The 19,695-nt window shown below is 46.1% G+C and overlaps 1 protein-coding gene across 1 annotated transcript in view; it reads right to left on the bottom strand.

Annotated features, from left to right (window-relative positions):
* Window positions 1–19,695, bottom strand: part of arid1ab (AT-rich interactive domain 1Ab) — a 57,375-nt gene that overhangs the window by 12,640 nt on the left and 25,040 nt on the right. The window contains exons 3-5 of the mRNA XM_071499286.1: window positions 16,375–17,097; window positions 15,582–15,698; window positions 664–904 (exon numbers count right to left, since the gene is read on the bottom strand). Coding sequence (XP_071355387.1) covers window positions 664–904; window positions 15,582–15,698; window positions 16,375–17,097 — 1,081 coding nt within the window. The remainder of the gene's footprint in view (window positions 1–663; window positions 905–15,581; window positions 15,699–16,374; window positions 17,098–19,695) is intronic.

The following is a 19,695-nucleotide window of genomic DNA, read 5'->3' as shown; positions in this document are numbered from 1 at the left end:
TGTGAGGAGCAACTTAACGTCCCCATATGGCAACTGGCTTCATGAATTACAAATATGATCCACTGTATTTGTGAGTGAGCTGAAGTTCTGAATTAAAACTCTAAATCTGTCTCCTGTTTGTGTTCTGGATGTTTTTACACAGCATCCATACTGAAAGTGACACTGGTATGAAAAATGGATTCAAGCTCTGCATTTTTAGCAGATGTATTTCTTACGTTCCGGCAGGTGAATCTAAATTACTGCCTTCAGTTCATACTGGATAATGTTACTTGCTTTTGGTTATTTGTCCTGTCCTGTCATTTTACATACACAAATCATGCCATAAAGTTTCCTCTTATTACACTGAAAATCTAAAGTAAAACATTTTTTGTTTAAATAATTAAATAAACATACCGAAGCAAAATTGAATTTTTTTTTTTTTTTGGGATTGAACATTACATACAAAAGGGAAAACTTTCAAAAAGTAAAAGAAAAAAAAAGTGATTTCATAAAGTAGTTTGGGTGTAAATTGTACTCCAGAGATAAACAAATATGTCTTCTTATGGATATCAACACTTCAAATAAAACGCAGAAAAAGTGAAAAATATAGGACCTTTGAGTAAAACCTCCAACAAATTTCAGATACACGGTACAAAACAATCTGTTTTCAGTATTCGACTTTACCTGGCACAGCAGCAGGGGATAGGGGGCCTGTGCGGGAAGGGGTGACGCTGGCGGGGGAACCCACAGGTGATGGCGAGGGCCCACGTATGCCTGGCAGGTGGGGTGAAGTGTGTGGCGAGAAGGGTGACTGGGCAGGGTTGCTCTGCTCGCCCTGACTGCTGGACACCCCCGAAGTGCTGACACCTGGACTCAGGGCCCCCTCCGTACCGGTGGGCAGGTCGTCGATGGAGCCCGACAGGTCCTGGAACAAGAAGAGGGAGGCAGGTTAACCATGATGACGACCATCAAGACTGAGCTGGCAGCTTTGAATATTACCAGGTCTATTTCCTTTTCTTCTTAGCTTAAAATCATGAAATACGGCTTTTTTAATGGCTCACATTTTCCTTTAACATCTGATTTATTCACTTCAAATCAACACTAACTGAAATTTTAGTTTCTGCACCATTTCAACAGTTTGTGATGTAATTTGACAATTTGATGGCCACAGCTTTATAAGAATCAATGTTTATAAGACAAAAACTATCAAACAATCCTCTGCAACCCTTTTGGGAGGGGGGAGGGGCTGCAGTTATGATGGAAAGTGGGAAATTAAGTGGAAAAAAATGATTTACGATAAAGGCAAATCTCTTTGTGTGTGTGAGTGTGTGTGTGTGTGTGTGTGTAAGTTTGGATGTAAATAAAGCCCAGTTTGGCTCAGACTAAAAATGCTGCAGAAGACATCCACTGCATTTGGAGAAATGTGAATCATATTCAGGCTTTTTTTTCCCCCTCCTGCACACACTTGTAAGAGGAGGGTGAGAGCATTTTATTTCAGAGTCATATCAAAGTCAAGTGAAGTCAAATCAAGTGGGAGGAAATCCAAATGGTCACTGACGCGTTACAGCAATCTTTGCCTTCAACCGGGTGTGTCTGTTATTCTCACATACAGGCCTGCCGCCCTGTTACAGTGCAAAAACACACTCAGATACAAAGCTTCCTTTTTAAAAATACTCCACATCACTCCCATAATGCTGATAATGATCCATCTTGGCGAGGATGACTCTGTTTGTGCGGCTTGCAAAGAGAAAGAAGGGAAGAAAAAAAAAAAAATATTTGAAGCAAGTCATCTTGGGAGGCAGTTGAAATAATTGGTGCTGGGCACAGGCTCTGGTGCCATGTGGTGTTGTTATTGAGCCTCGCTGGCTGCGACACAAAGACAGGCAGGCAGGCAGGAAGGCAGCCGGCGATGATTATGTTTGTGGGAAGGTGAATGTTTACACACTGGCCACTCACGTGGAGCCCATGTGCTTGCTCAGAAATGCAAGCTCATCTGCCAGTCACATCAGAGGAGGGGAAAAAAATGGGAGGGAGGAGGAGGAGGAGGGGAGGAAAAAAAAAAAAGCACTCATTGGAAGGTGGCCAACTATTCCCATAGAAATCTCACACTCGCAGGCTGGCTGCAGCCCCGAAGCCGACGGTTTTGCACTTGAAACGGCGCCCGTTGCTATTTTTGGGACGTGACCTGATGGAGGAACCCCAGAGGGAGTGACAGGAGGAGAACGCTGATTCAGAATCCACCACCACCACCCCTCCTTCCCAACTCCCTGCACATACATAACCCCACCAATCCACCCCCACCCTGTTCCCTCTGCCCTCCCTGCATCTCTTCCTCTTTCCCTCACGTCGGTGGCTGCACACACCCAGGCCTCCTCTGACCCACACAGGAGATGTGGCAGCTACAAAACCATGCTCGACACAGCAGGAGGGCTTTGTGTGCGACTGTCACACTCTAAAGTGTTTCACTGGCTGACGCCCAATTAATGCTCACGAATGTAAAAACAGGTCAGAAGCAGGCACAGCCACGCTGCGTGAGCGATACAGAGCGAGATCTTAATGCTGCGGAGCGGAGAGCAGAGATCAAACAGCTTGACATTCCTCGCTTAAACAACCATGGCGGGATCCTTTTTCCAGCAGCCAGCACTGTCAGCTGACCTACACCTCCCCTCTTTCCAACTGGCACCACCCCACCTCCACTCCGACATCACAAGACCGGTCATCTGACAGAGGGCTCTGGGCCGCCCGCCTTGACGACCATCTCGGCAGCTTCTGTGCTCAAAGCGTCAGAAAAACTCTGTGGCTCTCACCCAGACCTCAGTGCAGAAAAAGGTCAGGGGTCAACTCCTGTAGTTAGGCATCTCAGTAGGAGGTCACTGTGGTCACCGACACACACACTTCAGTCATGAGATGAGCAAGGAGGTATTAACAAGGCAGGATCCACCCTGATGAAAAACAGCCGCCTTTTATCAGCGAGGTTGGGGGGACTTCAGGGGCGCTTGAGGGCATTTAAGCAGCATGAGTAAAAATCTACAAGAAATTAGCAAAATTTAAACCTGTACAGTTTATACGAAGGCCAGAGGTGATGGGTTTTTTGGCACCAACATCAGCTGTCAGGTGCCACAAACTCTCACAAACTCTCCATCTTTTCTTTGATGAGATGATTCCTGATCTAAATCATTCCGTCCAGACCCTGGTTTTTGTTTTTCCCCTCCAGCAGTGTTTTGTAGCAGAGGTGGACCACCTTCGCCTGAGACACAAGCCAGCGCTGCTCACATCATAAAAACAAACACAGAGGCAGAGGTGATATTTCACACGGTGAAAGTTGTTATATTTACTGTAGCTGTTGTTTAGGTCGTCACTTTAATTGATTGGGAGACTGGAGGGGTCGGGATCTGGGTGCCTCGCTGTCTCAGCTGAACAACTTCCTGGGGAGAAATTCTGCAGCTATGGTTTTATGAATTCTGTACAGTAAATAATCACTGATTGTATATGAATTAAATATTTATCTGCTATCCATCATGTTAAAGTAAAGAACCGGAGGCCGGATTCTGTGACCCGTCAGATTTTGTGACCTCAGTGCACCAGTGCATTCGGGGGAAAAAAAATCTATGTTTCACTGATATTTGCTGATTGATAAAGCAGAATTTATTATACTACTCCCACTGTGTTGTTTTTACTTCTGCAGCTGCACAGCCACCCAAGTGGGAAGCAAACCCTGTTTCCCTTAAGGCAAAATTTAAAAAGAGTAAAGACTGGTTTAATGTCACAGAGCAGTGACAAAAACATGTGAGAAAAGCTCTGCAGCCTTTCAGCGCAGCAGCATCTGATACCGAGACATAAAAACAACACGTTTCGTTTTTTTTTTTTAACTAAGAGACGTTTTCAGTCCTCACCAAACAAACTGCCTGAAGAGATTTGAAATGAACTGGATTCAGATTCAATATAACACAATCGAACAATCATCCAAACCTTTTTATATCTGACGAGGACAATTTTTCTACAGTCTACAGGGCAGACGAGGAGCAGCTGCACTGGAGACTGGGACCAGAATCAATTTACAGTTTGATAAAGTGACTGTTCATATAATTAACTCAAGTCAGCGTTAAGTTCCTCAATAAGACTGGAGAAGTTTGGCTTCTTCTGTTGAAAGGAAAACGTAATTACTCATAAGGATGGTATTTAAATGAGTAGTGGCAGTAGTTTTGACAAATTGCAAACAGTTGCACAATTCAATATTAAACAAGAATTATTCCTGAAAGGGTTTTTTTATGATCTGAATTTATTGTCCCTGATGCATAAAAACAAAAAAAAGGTGAATCTGCAAAAAACCACATTGTAAATATAACAAAACTTGCACATGTGCAGCTGCTCCACTCGCACATGTGCAGCATGGAGGCCGCGCTTTTTAACATTCTGCTGTAACCTGACAGCAGACAGCTCTCATCCCTGGATAGGCAGAAGCATTGTACACACACACACACACACACACACACACACACACACACACACACACACACACATACTCAAATACACAAGCTCCTACCTACTCCCACTCTGCAGTCATTGATTTTTCCCAGCTCAATACTGCACAGCACCAGCCTGTTCTGCTGACTGCACAAGCCGGACAGTGAGAGGAGAGGGGAGGAGGGGGAGGAGGAGGAGGGGTGGTGTTGGTGATACTGATGCTGCTGAGCCTCTGCTATTCAACCTGCTCATTATTAGCAGGCGAACGGTGAAGAAGAGGACGGGGATCAGGCTTGAGGAGCAGTTGAGTTGAGGGACGGTAGAGTGGCTTTTGAGAGAGGGAGAGAGAGAGAGTGTGTGTGTGTGTGTGTGGGGGGGGGGTTATGAGCTGGGGAGGGAGGTTGTACTGTGATAAACATAACAGCTGATAACATGTACATAAAAAAATGCACAAACCCCCCCCCCATACGTGGAGGCAGAGGAGGAAGCTGTGTTGTGGAGCGGAGGAGAGAGCTGCTGCAGCTCTTTCTGTGGAAGCTCCTCTCTGTGGCAGCCATTTTGTGCTTTTTCCCAGCACTGCCTAACATGGAACTTCAGAGCTCAGACCTGCACCGGCGTCTTCTTCATGTCGGGGGCTTGAGAAGACGGATTCGTGCGAAGACAACGTATCTGAAAACTGCTCGATTGCATTTGCTCTGATGCAATTATTTGCTTGTGAAGGTGGAAAATGGCAGAAAAGTCTTCACTCTCTCCACAGTTCCCACATTCTCCTCTGCTCCTCTGAGTGAGGCTGCGCCGTCTCTGAGTCATCTGCTCTGCTCTGCTCTGCTCTCCTCTCCGCCGGCCTAATGTATTCCATTTGCAGATTACTTCACTGAATCAATCAAGCCTGACCAGAGCCATTAGTCTGCCAAGCCGGCCGATTTCTCTCCTTTCTTTCCGTCTTTCTTTTTTTTTTTTGTGGGTTATGAGAAACAGAGAGAGGGAGGAGAGAGGTGGCGTAGCAGCACTGAGATAATGAAACGTATCTGGAATGTGTGACCCTGGCCAGTAGTGTAACTAGATCTGGTGGTGGTAAGGAGGGAGAGGTGGGGGGGCAGAGTTCATCCCTCAGTCACACACTCTCCCTGACCCACTCTTCTGTCATCCTCAGACCTCAGGGTTTCACCAGCCCGGCTGCCTGGCAGGCTTCCTTGTTCTCAGGCCTCCAGATGCTGAGCACAATATACAGAGGGAAAAAAAAAAAAAAAAAGCTTACTCACTCCAGACTTGCCTGCTCGCACATCCTCTGTGGTGAGGTGATAGCTGAGGAGGAGAGGAGGAGGAGGAGGAGGAGGAGGGGGAGAAGAAGAAGAAGAAGAAGAAGAAGAAGAAGGAGAAGAAGGAGAAGAAGGAGAAGAAGGAGAAGAAGAAGGAGAAGAAGAAGAAGAAGAAGAAGAAGAAGAAGAAGAAGGGGGTGGAGGTTGGGAAGATAGAGGAGGGGAGGAAAAAAAAAAAAGCTGGCTGCATCTCAAGGGCTGCCATGGTTACTGTGATCCACGTGGTTGACACATTAGAGCCAACACAGTCCCTCCCCCCTGTTGCTGCCATCTCTCTCTCTCTCTCCCTCCCTCTCTCTCTGTGGCCTCCCTGCGTGCCTGCCGGGGTCACGGTGCAGTCAGCTACTACAAAAGAAGAAGCCCGTCATTGTTACAGGAAACGCAGACGCACCAAAGCTGTGCCCCCCTCCTCACCCCCGCCAACACCCCCACCCCTCCCTCATTCCTGCTCCACAGCCGCTTTAATTACACACTCAGCCTCCGGGCACTTCTGCGCTGGGGAGGCCTGGGAGAGACACACACACCAGTGGACAAACAGGAGACGGTGAAACCTTGAACTTCTTTCCTGAGTCGCTGATGTTTATGTTTACATGTTGACGACCTCGTCAGTAAGAACACTGCAGCGCTGCGCATTCGCCACTCACTCAGGGCAAAGTGGGGCTTTTGAAATCTGAAGGGGGGTCATGGGAAAAGTCATCTCTTCCTTTTAAAATCCTAAGATCAAGTGAAATTCACTCTGCACGTTTTGTTTTTTTTTTATCAAGGGCTTCTTCTTCTCTTTCTTTCAGCTCCGTCTGTAAACACGCTGACTTGACTTAACTGAGCCCAGAAGCACGTTACCTCCACGCCACAATCAGAGCACGTCTCTCCATCACAGACAGGTGACAGATCGACTGCAGGTGCTCAGGCTTAAATAAAACATCGGCTCTGCTCTATGGAAGCACCTGTACTGACGCCACACTGCGTCGCCATGGGATGACAAGCAGGAAATGACCAGATGCTGAGTAAACAGAACTGACAGGTGGGCGCTGTTGATGCCTCAGCCACCTGCCCGAGGGTCCCGCCTACATCCGGGGGCCACGCCGAGCTGCAAGGGCATTCTGGGAAGTCCAATGGAGGTTTGTAGAGAGGCAGTCACAGCCCCAGCTCGAGGTTTGCAGGGCTGAGCTCAACCATAAGGGGGCACTCCCATCCCACTATGAGGGAAGAACTGGAGAAAGGAGGAGAAGCAGAGCAGGCCCCTGCCTCATACAGCAGCAGCAGCAGCCATTACAGGGCTCCACATACAGCACAGGCTGACAAGAAACTCTCCACACACAGTCTGGACACCCTGTAGGTGCCCCATGCAACCTCCACCTGGTCCTTACCATGATACAGACAGGAGCTACTGAGCAAACGACCAAAGTTTAAAGTCAGTGTTTGAAATTAACGTCTCTGAGTTCTGTTATTTCATTTCTCCAAAATGTAGGCAAACAGTCAACGTGGAGGGAGTGAGCTCCAGGAGGGCGCCTCGGTGCTCCGAGCCTGGGAGCACCCTGCTGGGATTAGATATCTCGTCTGGACTATCAGTGCCACAGACACAATGTCTACTCCGTCCACAGACGAGCCAGCTTCAGCTCCCCGGGGATCACCATTACACCGCCACTTTATCACCAGCGGCCACGTGGGATGGATAATAACACGGACTGAAAAGTAGGAGATGAAAGGGTGACCCAGCAAAATTCAGAAAAAGAGGCTGGTCCTGCTCAGACGTAAAAAAAAATAAAAAGAATAAAAAAAACACACAATTCATGTGACGCGGATCAATGATGCTCTGCTTCAACATTCCTGTGTTACAGGCTCCCAGTCAAAAAGAAAATAAAGGCCAACTATGAATCTTAATCAATAGGTGGGGAGTTCTTTTTTAAATGCTCCACATTTGCCTAATTGAGCTTCTCTGTGGGGGGAACAACAAAAAAAAAAAAAAAAAAGGGGGGTGTGCAAGGCACACAAACACTGCAGTCTGTGTGTCGCTGCAGGGAGGTGGTGAAGGGGAAGAGAGAGGGGGCTGGGGGGGCTGGGGACGGGGGGTCTGATTGCTGTGAATAATGGGGAGATGGTGTGTGCGTGGGGGGCCTTTTGTAGAGATCACAATGGTAGCAGGGAGTCCCAGGGCAGCGCACAGATGCCCAAGTGAGGCAGGCAGCTGCCCAGCCTGAGGTGAGGGGTGCTGCTAGGATACAACAGGCCAAGGGGGCTGGAGGGGCTTCAGGAGAAGCAAAGGGTTTGGGGGGGGGGGGGTTTGGTTGGTTGGTTGGGGAGGCTCCAGACCCCTACAGCCAGTCTGCCTGCTTCAGAGCAGCAACGCCCCTCCCTCCCCTCCTACTGTCACACAAGCAGCGTGTCTAGAGGGCGCTACCACGGCAACTGATACCACCAGTGAATTTAACTGGGTAGAGCTGAGGGTGAGGGGGGGAGGAAAAATGAAAAAAAAAAAAGATATGGAGGTTATTTGATGGAGTGAGAGTTAATTTCATTGCGAGGTGAGGTGGGTCCAGGCTCAGCAGCTTGTTCCAGCGAGAGCAGAGGACAGACAGTGCTGCAGTCAGCCACAGTCTTTGTGCTGCAAAACTAGCTCAGCCCAGCAGAAATGGAGGCTGAGGGGAGGGGCATGGGAGAGTGTGTGTGCGAGTGCAAGAGTGTGTGAGTGAGCAGAGAGCAAAAGGGAGAGGGAGAGCTCTCTCTCTCTCTCTCTCTCTCTCTCTCTCTCTCTCTCTCTCTCTCTCTCTCTCTCTCTCTCTCTCTCTCTCTCTCTCTCTCTCTCTCTCTCTCTCTCTCTCTCTCTCTCTCTCTCTCTCTCTCTCTCTCTCTCTCTCTCTCTCTCTCTCTCTCTCTCTCTCTCTCTCTCTCTCTCTCTCTGTGTGTGCGTGCGTGCTCTTGCAAGAGCAAAAACAGAGCTCGGGGTTTTTGTTTTTTTTTTTTGCAGGATGAGAAACAATTCACTGAAGCAAATGCAAAATAACACACTTTGTCAGCAGATTGAATTTTCTCAAGTACATTAATTAAAAATCACATAGAGGAAAGAAAGGGGTGAGACTGAGAGGGAGCAGGGGAGAGAAACAGACAAGCCGGGAGGAGGAGGGAGGGAGGGAGGGAGGGAGGGAGGGAGGGTGTGTGTGTGTGTGTGTGTGTGTGTGTGTGTGTGTGTATGGTGGGGGGGAGGGGGGGTGAGTGAGAGCGAGCAAGGCACCCTGGAATCTGAATAAGACATGCCCACACAGGAAGCAAGGGCCCCAGAATAGCAACAGGAAACTGGCCCCGGACTCTGAATACTGTCAGCGTCAGAGCTTCGCAAAACAAGGCTGCGCTGCACAGCGTTATGAAAGCTGATTTACCGAGAGAGGAGAGAGAACGAGGAAGGGGAGAGGAGGAGGCGGAGGAGGAGGTGGGGAGGAGGAGGGCGCAGGCAAGGGAGAGAGAAAACGAGAATTTAGACAGAAAGAGGAACGAGAGAGAGGCAGAGAGAGTAAAAAAAATTTTTTATTATATATATATATATATATGAACAGAAAGAAAGAGAAAAATGCAGCAAAGAAAAAAAAAAAGTGTGTAATATTGAAAAAGGCAGGGAGGGGGTTGGGCTGGGTAGGAGAGGAAAAAAGGGGGCCGGCCTTGTCAGGCTGATTGCTCCAGAGCTATGTCGCAAAAACAAGCTTAGCTGCCGCAGGAGAGCAGAGCAGGGCTGGGCTGAGCAGGGAACGGGGATTGCAGGAGGGGGGGGACTCAGTTGATCAAGACTGGAAGATCCCTCGGTTCCAGATCAGAAGGTTCGGCACATAATATTAAAGGTCATTATGGGGGTGGGGGGTGGGGGGGTGGCTGCCGGTGTTGTTGTGAAGTGGGTGGTTTTTGAGCTTTTGCAAATGCACTGGACAGGACTGAATTCTTGCAAGGGTGGGGTCCTGATGGGGAGTGACCTAGTGATTAATTACAAGGGGGGAAGACAAGGACCAGACTAGAACCAGAATAGAACCAAACTAGAACCAGACTAGAACCGTAGAGTGGCTCCAGTTGATGATCCATCAAAGCAAAAGCACCAACAATACAAAAGAACATAAGTCAGCTGATAGAAAACTGAGAATGTACTTCCTTCAGCATTAAAAATAGCTCATACCTACAACGCATTACTTGTTGTGAATGGTTGTGGAGTTTAAGTAGAGCTGAATAAAGGCAGTATCTACTCCATTACACCTTTGTTAATAGGAAATTATTCCCCCCCGACACAAATCAAGTAGACAGCGTAAATCCTCGGCTCTTCCCTCGCGATAAAACCTCTCCAGATGACGCCTCTTTTTCAGGAAGGGTGAGAGGAGCAAGAGGAACGGGAGGATGGAGGACAGAAAAAACAAACTGGAGTGTCGAGTGTGTGACCAACATGTGACCTTCCTCTCGAGTCTGGAGCACATTCAGACAACATCAGAAAAGAGGAGCACCACGACCGGTGGGCGGTCCTGAGTGGGATTAGCCCCACAGTGGAGAAAGGGTGTACAAAAGACCTGGGAGAGGACAAGGAGATTTAAAAAAGGGAGAGAGTGAGAGAAGAGGCTAAATGGGAGAGAGGGTAGTGTGTTAGTGGTGGTCTGATGGTTATTCCCACTCCCATGGGTTGACATGTAGAGGAAGTGTCACTTCCAGGGAGCATGAAAGCCTGATGATGACAGCAAAGACTGTGGCGTACTTTACTTCCTCTGGAGCCACGACGAAGGAGGTGGGATCCTTGTGCCTGTGCCCACTTTCATACCAAAAGCCTATCATAACCCTTTGTCCAAAATAAACACACTGGACTCACCATATCAACTTGTTGACTGAGCCACAACACACTGGTGTCGCTGTTATGAAGCTCCCTCGAAGAATATTTGTATATGGAGATGGTCGGAGCCAGAAAACTGAGCAGCACTAGATGTGAACAGTTAGTTCTGTTGCTGCACCTCCATGAAGCTGTTTGACTTGTGAGTCAAAGGTAGAGGCTGAGATTTTCTGACTTTTATGCTACATCCAGACTAATACATTTTCATTTTAAAATGAAAACGATCTCCGTCCAGACGACCGTTTTAACTCCGTATCGAAAACGATCTCCATCCATAATATCACCTTAAAACACATACATACATGAGCATTCACATACACTGGGCATGCTCAAACTAGAGTAGACAGGAAGCAGACTGTCTACTCTGCAGTTGATTAGTTGCAGATAGAACAAATAAGGAAAGCAAAGACAGTTGCAGCAGTAAAATGCAGAATTTACCTGCACAGCTGCTTGCAAAGACGACAAGGTCGGTAACACTTGAGATTCGTTACTCATGTTGCTTTCACCACTGATACGACCCAATCAGGGAGCGACTGTGGGTGTCTACATCATCATTTCTAAAGGTCTCCATTTCTGCCTGTCCAGACTACAACACAACCCCACAGTTGGCAAACGAAAACGGGTCCAGCAGTGTTTCCAAAAGTCTCAGTTTCATTCGCTCAAGTAGTGTGGACACCAGGTGACAACGTAGCAAAAGAGAAGCGTTGTAAAACTGAAACGTAGTAGTGTGAACGTAGCCTTAGTCTCTAGTGTGAGTCAAGCTCCAATAACACACAATCCTTGATTTCCCATCATACATCATACAGGCACAGCACCTTCAGCGCCTTCTAAATGCCGCTCCTTTCAAACCTGAAACCTCCAGTTTGTAGCTGCAATAAACCTGATGACATCATTATGACATCACTTATTTTTTTGGAAAGCTTTGGAAACATCAAGAGCCACATAATACAACTGTTGTACAGGCTGTATTGTACTTCAGTTCGTGTGTAAAATTGCTGGTGTGCCCCTTTAAGGAGGTTATTCATTATAGACTGAGGCAATAATGTGACGCTTCTGACAGAACTGCACAAAAACCTCCTTTCTCTTCCTCCTTTTGGCTCTTAATTCATTTCCTTTCCTAGAAACGACTTGAATGTTATTGAATGAAGCTTTATTGAATTCCGTGTTATTAGGTCACAGGAATATTTTACAGCCACAAAGACCAGCACTTTCCAGTTGTACTACTTATGATGCTGCGTTCATTGTACGTTGTTCTAGATTAGCATCAGCTACAGGCCCCAGCTTCACAAGTGTGAAGACGTTTCTATGAAGACGACAACAGTTCTGGGGAACTGACAGTGTGGTAAACACTCAACAGTGAAACTGTGCAAGTGTGTCCTGGAGCCAGGGTGAAAACAAACCAGGAACAAGTTCAACCTGCTCAGCTAGTTCCACTATCGCTGCCTGTATTTTATTTTTTTTTCCACCCTCCCTCCTCCTCTTATCCACGGCTCTTTTCTCAAGCTGACTGTTGCTTTCCTACCTGCGCCTTCCAGCAGGCACTGAGCCTCCTGCACTCCTTTATTCCCACCTCATCGGCAGCCTAACAGACGCTGGTTTTTAGCACCTGGCTCAAACAGACCCATCTGTACTCTGGATGAGGGGGATATCTGGCTGGCTCTCTGCAAATGAAACTAAAGTAGCTAAATGGTGCTAACCCCTCGGCTGCTGTTGGCTCGGCACTCAAACGTGTTTTGAGGCAGATTAAAAGAAATCACTGCAGGTCCTTACAAAATATACAAAGTATTTTATCTCAAATTAAACCTGCAGATCCGTACCTGACAGTCTGTTGGGTGTAGTTTAATTTGAAAAACGTCCTTCTTTGCTTACAACATGACACCAGTTAGTTTATTTAACACGTCCCAGTGCACAAATAGTTTTCTATTGTGTTTATCAATCCACCAATGAAAAGAAAATGAGAAATAAAGAAATACAGAATATATGATACCTGAGAGTCTTATCTGCTTGCGAATGAAATAATTAGCTTGCTGGCTAAAAAAAAAAAAAAAAAAAAAAAAAAAGCAAAATTTTCAATACCAGTGCCAATATAGCTGAATTTCAGGACCAATATGATGCATTTTTTTTAAACCTTACTCTGAAATTAGAACATTTTTTTCTGCAAAATCCCTTTTCCTGCTTAACAAAACAAGCTAAACCCCTCAAATCCATCAGTGTTTAATTCTGTTTTAAAACATAAACAGGCACGCAAGAACCTTTCCTGATAAAATGGTCAAAAAATTGGATTCATTTATTTTTAAGAATAGGGAAACAAGACTGAAAGGCTAAATCAGACACATTTTTGAGCATTTCTGGAGCATTATTGACATCCGTGACGCTTCCATCTCAACAAACGCACTGCACATGAAAAATTTAGGACGTCGCATTTGATTATAGAAGTTGTCGGCTGCAGTCTCTCCAGTTGCGACATTGGAAATGTGTGAGGCGCACAGGCGCCTTAAAGCTACAGGAGGAAGGAAATGAAATAAATCAATAAATACATTTAGAAAGAAAGTTACTTTCTTCCTGTATACTTCTCATGAGGCATATGTGGAGACCACTTTTGTTGATTATAACTCTGATATTGATTACCCTGTCTTTAATCAGGAGTAGTACAGCTAATAGGAAAGTTTGGTCCAAGCACACTGATGTTTACGACAGAAGCTGGAGTATATTAAACTGACAGGCAGCCTCAGTGGCTCTTTTATGCAGCTAACAGCTCACGTCATTTGTGAATTTGGGTTAAAACTGCAGCCAAGCAGCAAGCCAAGGCCGACCTCTGACACTTTAACCTTAACCTTAACCCCCAGTCAGTAAAACCATGAACATCAGAACCACCGTGAACTCTGCAGAAAAGTTTTCCTGCATTCTTCTGACTCTGCAGCAGAGTTTGTGCCATGCAAGTCTGGACATCAAAACGGCCTCATTTCCAGGTAAAGCAGATATCAGTGGTGCACATCTACTCATCACACACCTGTAGGAGTTTTGACTCAGGCTGTCAGGGTTATTACTGTCAGTTAGCACGGTCTAATCTGCACACAGTGTCGTACGCGCTCCACAGAGATGCTGAGGGGGAGGAGGAGAAAGGGGGATCCGTTCATCTCCACCTCGGCCAGATTAATGGCTTTCACAGCCAATCACGTGGCACCGATAGGGAATCCCCGACAAGTTGGAGGGGAAAAAAAAAATGAAATAAATAAAAATAGCCCTGGCCTGGTCTGCTCGGCCAATGGCTGAGCCCACAGAGGGTTGTATAAATAAATAAGAGAAATAAATAAAAGAGGAGGGAAACACATCCTGAGGGCATCCCCTACTGGCATAGACGCCGCTCATCCCCTCCCTCTCTCTCAGCATCTCCCACTCCAACCAATCACTCACACTATTTGAAGTTATTTGCTTGCACTCTCTCAATCTTGGCTCCCCCCCCCACCACCACCACCACCACAGACTCCACTCTCTCACTTTCATTCTCTCTCATTAATGATCTCATTTCTCACTCTCCTTCCCTGAGGCCCAGAATGAGGTTAGCTCTGCAGTCTGACCTATAAACACTGCCATGGAAACTGCAACGTGTAACAGCAAGACACCTCTTTAACAGGGAGGATTGGGGGGAGGGGGAGGGGGGGTTCTCTCACCTTTATCTTAGCCAGAGGGCTATCAGATGCCAGATTTACTTCACTTTCAACAATCTTTTCCCTGGCAGAAATATTTTTTTCCCGCTCTCAGAATTTTTATTTTTTTTAACAAGTCAGTAGAAACCTGCACTGCTCACACACTGTACTCAGCTTGTGGACTGTGTGTGTGTGAAGTCAGAGGTAGCAGAGAAGGAAAAAAGGGTTGTGGTCTAAATTAGAAAGATGGCAGAAGGGACGTAGTTTTGTACTCCTTGGAATATTTCAATTAGCTCAGCCCAAATTCTCATCGTTACTGTGTCATTAATATCCAGATACTGGGTCAAAAAGATTATTACACTGATAAATATTGTCATTAGGATATGTAGGAATTTTATTTACGTCAGTATCTCCAGCTCATGTCGTCAACAGAGAGCAACAAACAAAGCTGGGAATACACTAATGTCTGAAGTCCAAAGTTCTGGATATTGATTCTGCTCTAGTAAAACATGTAATACCCACAGTAGCTATGTCTGTGAGGAAGCATCATGATGATCCGAATACATGGATGCAGCTGAATCCAAGTGTCTGGTCGTCAGTCGAAGAAACAGAAATCCAATATTTACACAACACTCCTATGTGTTTTTGTCACACTTGAAAACTTTGGTGTCTACTACTATGGGCTAACAATGATGTTTTATTCTATCATAGAGTAAAGCCAGGAGCCGTTACCTGGTTACAAGACAACACTGTCCTCCCAGACCAGCTCTAACTCCGGCTGGTTTGGGAGACAGGTGTCACCTGTGTTTTTCAGTGGAGCTGAATTTGGACTGGCAGGAGCTTGAGTCACTAATGAGGTTGCTTTCACACTGCGAGTTTAGTCTGAATCTGTGTGGAGTCTGAATATACACCAAAATCAGCAGTGTTGTCGAACCTGGGTGCAGACGATGATGACACTGGAATAAGAGTTGGTCTAAAATGCTGTTAATCCCGCCGTCAAGATTTTGACTAATATATTGGTCTACAAACTCAAAGTCCAGGTTAAATCCCTTATTTACTTTCACTGAAGTCATGTGCATGGCTTTGACCATTTGTTATTATTGCATTTTCTGGCCGCAGCTGCAGGAGAGAACGATTACTAAATACTGGACTGACTCTGGTCATTAGATTATAAACTACTCAGACGTGTGTCTGCTTCAGTGGGATTTTAGGCTCTGTATGAGGGTCATAAAACATATAGGAACAGGTCAAACTGTGGAGGTGGTTGGTTCCTGTGGCGGCCAGTGGATAAAAGCCTGCTACAGTAAAAGATGACTGAGGGCTCACCGGCAGACTGGAGGGCCGCGCCTGCATGCTGTCCTCTTGACTGCTCTTGCTGGAAGTCATGGGCTGGTTGGAAGGAGGAGCACTCGACTGGGAGCTGAAGGAATCCTGGGAGAGTTCCTGATCGCAGGGACAGGAAGGATGAGACAGTGATCTCCAGTCTCCAAATCATACATGTTTATTACCTCTTTGCTATGTACAGCAAATCGACAACACTGACACACTGATCATCGCTGGGCTTAATAAATGTAAATTTATGTAATTTACATTTAAAAAAAAAAAAAAAAAAAAAGTGTGTGCCGTTCAATGAGGAACTGTGATTTGAATATTTACTGAACGACATCTCTGAGTCACCACAGGAGACGTGGCACAGGAAAAGTCAAAGTCGTTTTGTGCTCTAAATCCTTCTGTTTTCAGTATCCATGTAACAGACAGGAGCCTCTTTAATTAAGTAAATAATTAAAATTTTATTAAGCAATAATTCGGCCCTAAATGGCTTGCATGTCTTACATCCTATGGCTGTTTCACTGCTGAATCCTCACGGAGATACTACCACATATTTGGTGTGTTCTGTTATGAAAAACTAAATGCATGATGTTCATTCTGTTTTCTGCAAACGAGGCGGCTTCACTGAGACACAGCGGCAGACAGGCTCTGGTTTGCATTAACACTGTACAGCAGGTGTGGACTTCATCACAGCAGTGATGAGCTGCAGCAGGTGTCAGCTGAGGAAACACACAGATGCCCGACACTGCTCATCACATTCTAGCTCTAGATGTATGTGTGGTGTTGTTACCTGTGGAGGAGGTGGGAACCTCTGATATGGTGACGGTTGCTGCTGTTGCTGTTGTTGTTGTTGTTGCTGCTGTTGCTGTTGTTGTTGTTGCTGTTGTTGTTGCTGCTGCTGTTGCTGCTGCTGCTGCTGTTGCTGCTGCTGCTGCTGCTGCAGTGGGGGTGTCTGAGAGTAAGGTGATGGTTGACCCTGCTGGCCATGACCTGGAGGTTGTTGGGCTTGAGGAGGCGGACCTCCTGCTTGTTGCTGTTGCTGTTGCTGTTGTTGTTGCTGTTGTTGTTGTGGGGGCCCTTGCTGCTGTGGCTGTGAGGTTTGCTGTGGTGGCGGCTGCCCAGGTCCAGGGGGTTGTGGGTAGCCAGGTTGGCCCTGAGGGCCCTGCTGACTTTGGGGACCAGGACCCTGCTGCTGTTGAGGCTGCTGCTGCTGGGGAGGGACATAAGGTGGCTGTCCTGGCTGAGACTGTGAGGGCTGGCTATAGGGGGGCTGGCCTGGAGGGGGCCCGTGGGGACCTTGAGATTGTTGGTACGGGGTTCCTGGCTGCCCATGTTGGCCAGGAGGCTGTGAAGGGTGTCCCTGCTGGGGGTAGGGAGGTCCAGAGCTGCCCTGTGGCTGGCCTGGGAATGGAGGCTGCTGCTGGCCAGGGTGAGGTGGGGGGCCATGCTGACCATAGTAGGCCTGGCTTTGCTGGCTGTAGCCACCTGGGCCCTGCTGTCCATATGTGGACATCTAGACATGGAAACAAGAAGTCAGTTAGGACCAACAATAGTTCTTTCAAAATAAAAGGGAAGACCTCTCAGATATGGGAGTAAATATAACCTGACATAGCTGAATTGCCTGTGAATGTAAACAGCTTTCTTCTGTAGAGCTAAGATTTTACTACAGGTTTACTATCCTGAGCCCCTCGGTGGAATATCAATCACTTCCCGAACACAGTCTGTGCTCTGACAGGATCCTTTCTAAAGCTGTAAAGACACATAAAAATAACTCAATATCCAAAAGTCACCTCTCTCCATACATTCTCAGCGGAGTAATCAGAGCATCTCTTCATCTTACTCACAGATTAAAAAGCAGAAGACAACTGTTCTCTCTCTGTCTGTGTGAAGAGAGACGAGCGCATTCCTCGATATAAACTGATCAGTCAAAGCGCATAAGAAAAGCCATCTAAATGTTGGAATTCAGCCGTGTATCGCTTTAAATTACAGGCATGAAAATAAAAATTTAGTTTTGACTTCATCTCCTTGAACTTCAATATGAGGCTTTTCATATTCTACCCGTTCCTGCGCGCCGAAATCCTTTCAATAGAGCGTTTTCGTTTCATTACCCTGAAGAAGCAGGGAAAGGAGAAAGCGCTGACCTTGTGAGGAAACACAGTAATAATAAAAAAAAAAAAAAAAGAAGCCACGTGTAGTTTTGGGAAGGTTCTCAAGAATTCAAAGGAAATACGAGATAGTGAAGAATTGCCACACATTTAAAACAACATGAAGTGGCTGTATTGTATCTGTCCGACAAAGGGAGGGAAGCCGTTTTCTTCTCTGTAGGGCACTTATCGAGTTCACGGTCAGACACCAGGCAAGCCAGTATGAGATAATCACATCACACAATGGGCACAAGACCACAGACAGCGGACACGGAAGAAAAGGCTTCACTCTACGGGATTCCCTGCATGTATTTCTATGTAGAGACAGACTGCCTGGCTGAGAGAGTTCAAGAAGGGGCTTATTCCTAGCTATGAGTAAGTAGCTACGGCAAACTGGATGTTTGCCGTTTTCAATTGGACAACGCTGTCAGAATGGGCTGCCCACTGTGCCGGCAGACAGGACTTGAATTTCCCCAACTTTTTCTTTTCAAGCATGAAAATACATCAAGACAGAGAAAAATGGATGAAGTGCTCCCTGAGAGTCTGTTCCTCTAAGAGCTGTTTTTTTTTCAGTCTGTTTGAGGTTTCAGGTGAACAGGATGCTAGATTTTGGTTTGTTTGGATCTCCATTAACTTTGTTGGTCACCTCTGATCCAGGATACACACTCTTGTCTAAAATGGGACCGTCTTGTTCTGGACTATATTTCTAAGCAATACCTTCAGACAGAGCCTGTTTCCTACCCATTTCCAAAAGGAGGACAGTCTGCGGTAGCACAAAGGACACTTAAAACCTTCTTCTGGAATCTAAGCCTCCTTTTCTGACTGGACTGATTACACCCTAGAAGATCCAGATCAGAAGTCCTCGCCATGAAAGAGAAACAGGTTTCGAACCTCTGCAAACCTTGTGTGTGATGTCCAATGAGACCAGTCACTTTCCACTATTCCTGTAATACTGAGTCACCTACCAAATAAACGCTCTAGTGCCTCAACTAACAGGAATGTAAAAAACTTATTAACTTGTGGTCCAGACTTCAAATCATGACTACGTACCACAGGAACTCATAATGCCCCTGTTAAAGGGAGGAGGTCTTTTATTTTGAAAAACATTATCAGTTTGCTGAATAAAGCCTCTGCAGAACCACAGGTTCTAGTTCAGTTTGGAGAACACTTTGATAATAGTAGTTTATCATCTGAGGTCACCTTGGCCAACATGGAGACGTAACGCTGGTCAGTCTTTCCTCAGAAATGTGTCATCTTTAATGTAGTTTTTACTTAAGATAAGGAAATGAACTAAGACTATTTAATTGTTTTCCTGACAGTCAATCTGCTGCAGTTAAATCAACAAAGTTTTGTGATTTTGTGGTGATTAATCTGCAAAGGTTAATGTCAATCATCCAGGCGGTATGACGACTGGAGAGATTCTGAATTGAAGGCTGTGTCCACACTTCTACGTTTTCATTTTAAAATGCATCACTTTTGCTACATTTCCGTCTTGTGTCGAAACTACTTCAGAGTTTTCTGAAACACTGCTGGACCCGTTTAAGTTTGAAAACTCGGGGGTTTTGTTGTAGTCTGTACGGGCAGAAACTGACCTTTGGAAATGATGACATAGACACCCACGGTTGTCCCCTGATTGTGTCTTATCAGCCTCGACTACCAGTGGTGAAAGGAACATGGATAATGAATTACAAGCGTTACTGACCTTGTTGTTTTTGCTAGCAGCTGTTGTGCAGTTAAATTCTGGATTTTAACGCTACAACGGCTTCTGCTATTCCTTGTTTGTAGTATTTTCTGCAACTAATCACTTACAGAGTAGACAACTTGCTTCCCGATTACACCCTTACATGAACATACATGACCATTCACGTTCAGTGTATGTGGATGGTCATGTATGTGTGCGTTTTCAGGTTTGTTTGTATGGACGGAGATTGTTTCTGATACGGAGCTAAGACAGTCTTAAGGACGGA

Source organism: Trachinotus anak, unplaced genomic scaffold (assembly GCF_046630095.1).
Source record: "Trachinotus anak isolate AG129_WGS33_773 ecotype Australia unplaced genomic scaffold, CSIRO_AGI_Tana_v1 ptg000016l, whole genome shotgun sequence".
NCBI classification, from domain to species: domain Eukaryota; kingdom Metazoa; phylum Chordata; class Actinopteri; order Carangiformes; family Carangidae; genus Trachinotus; species Trachinotus anak.
This window is presented reverse-complemented; position numbering and strand designations above follow the sequence as displayed.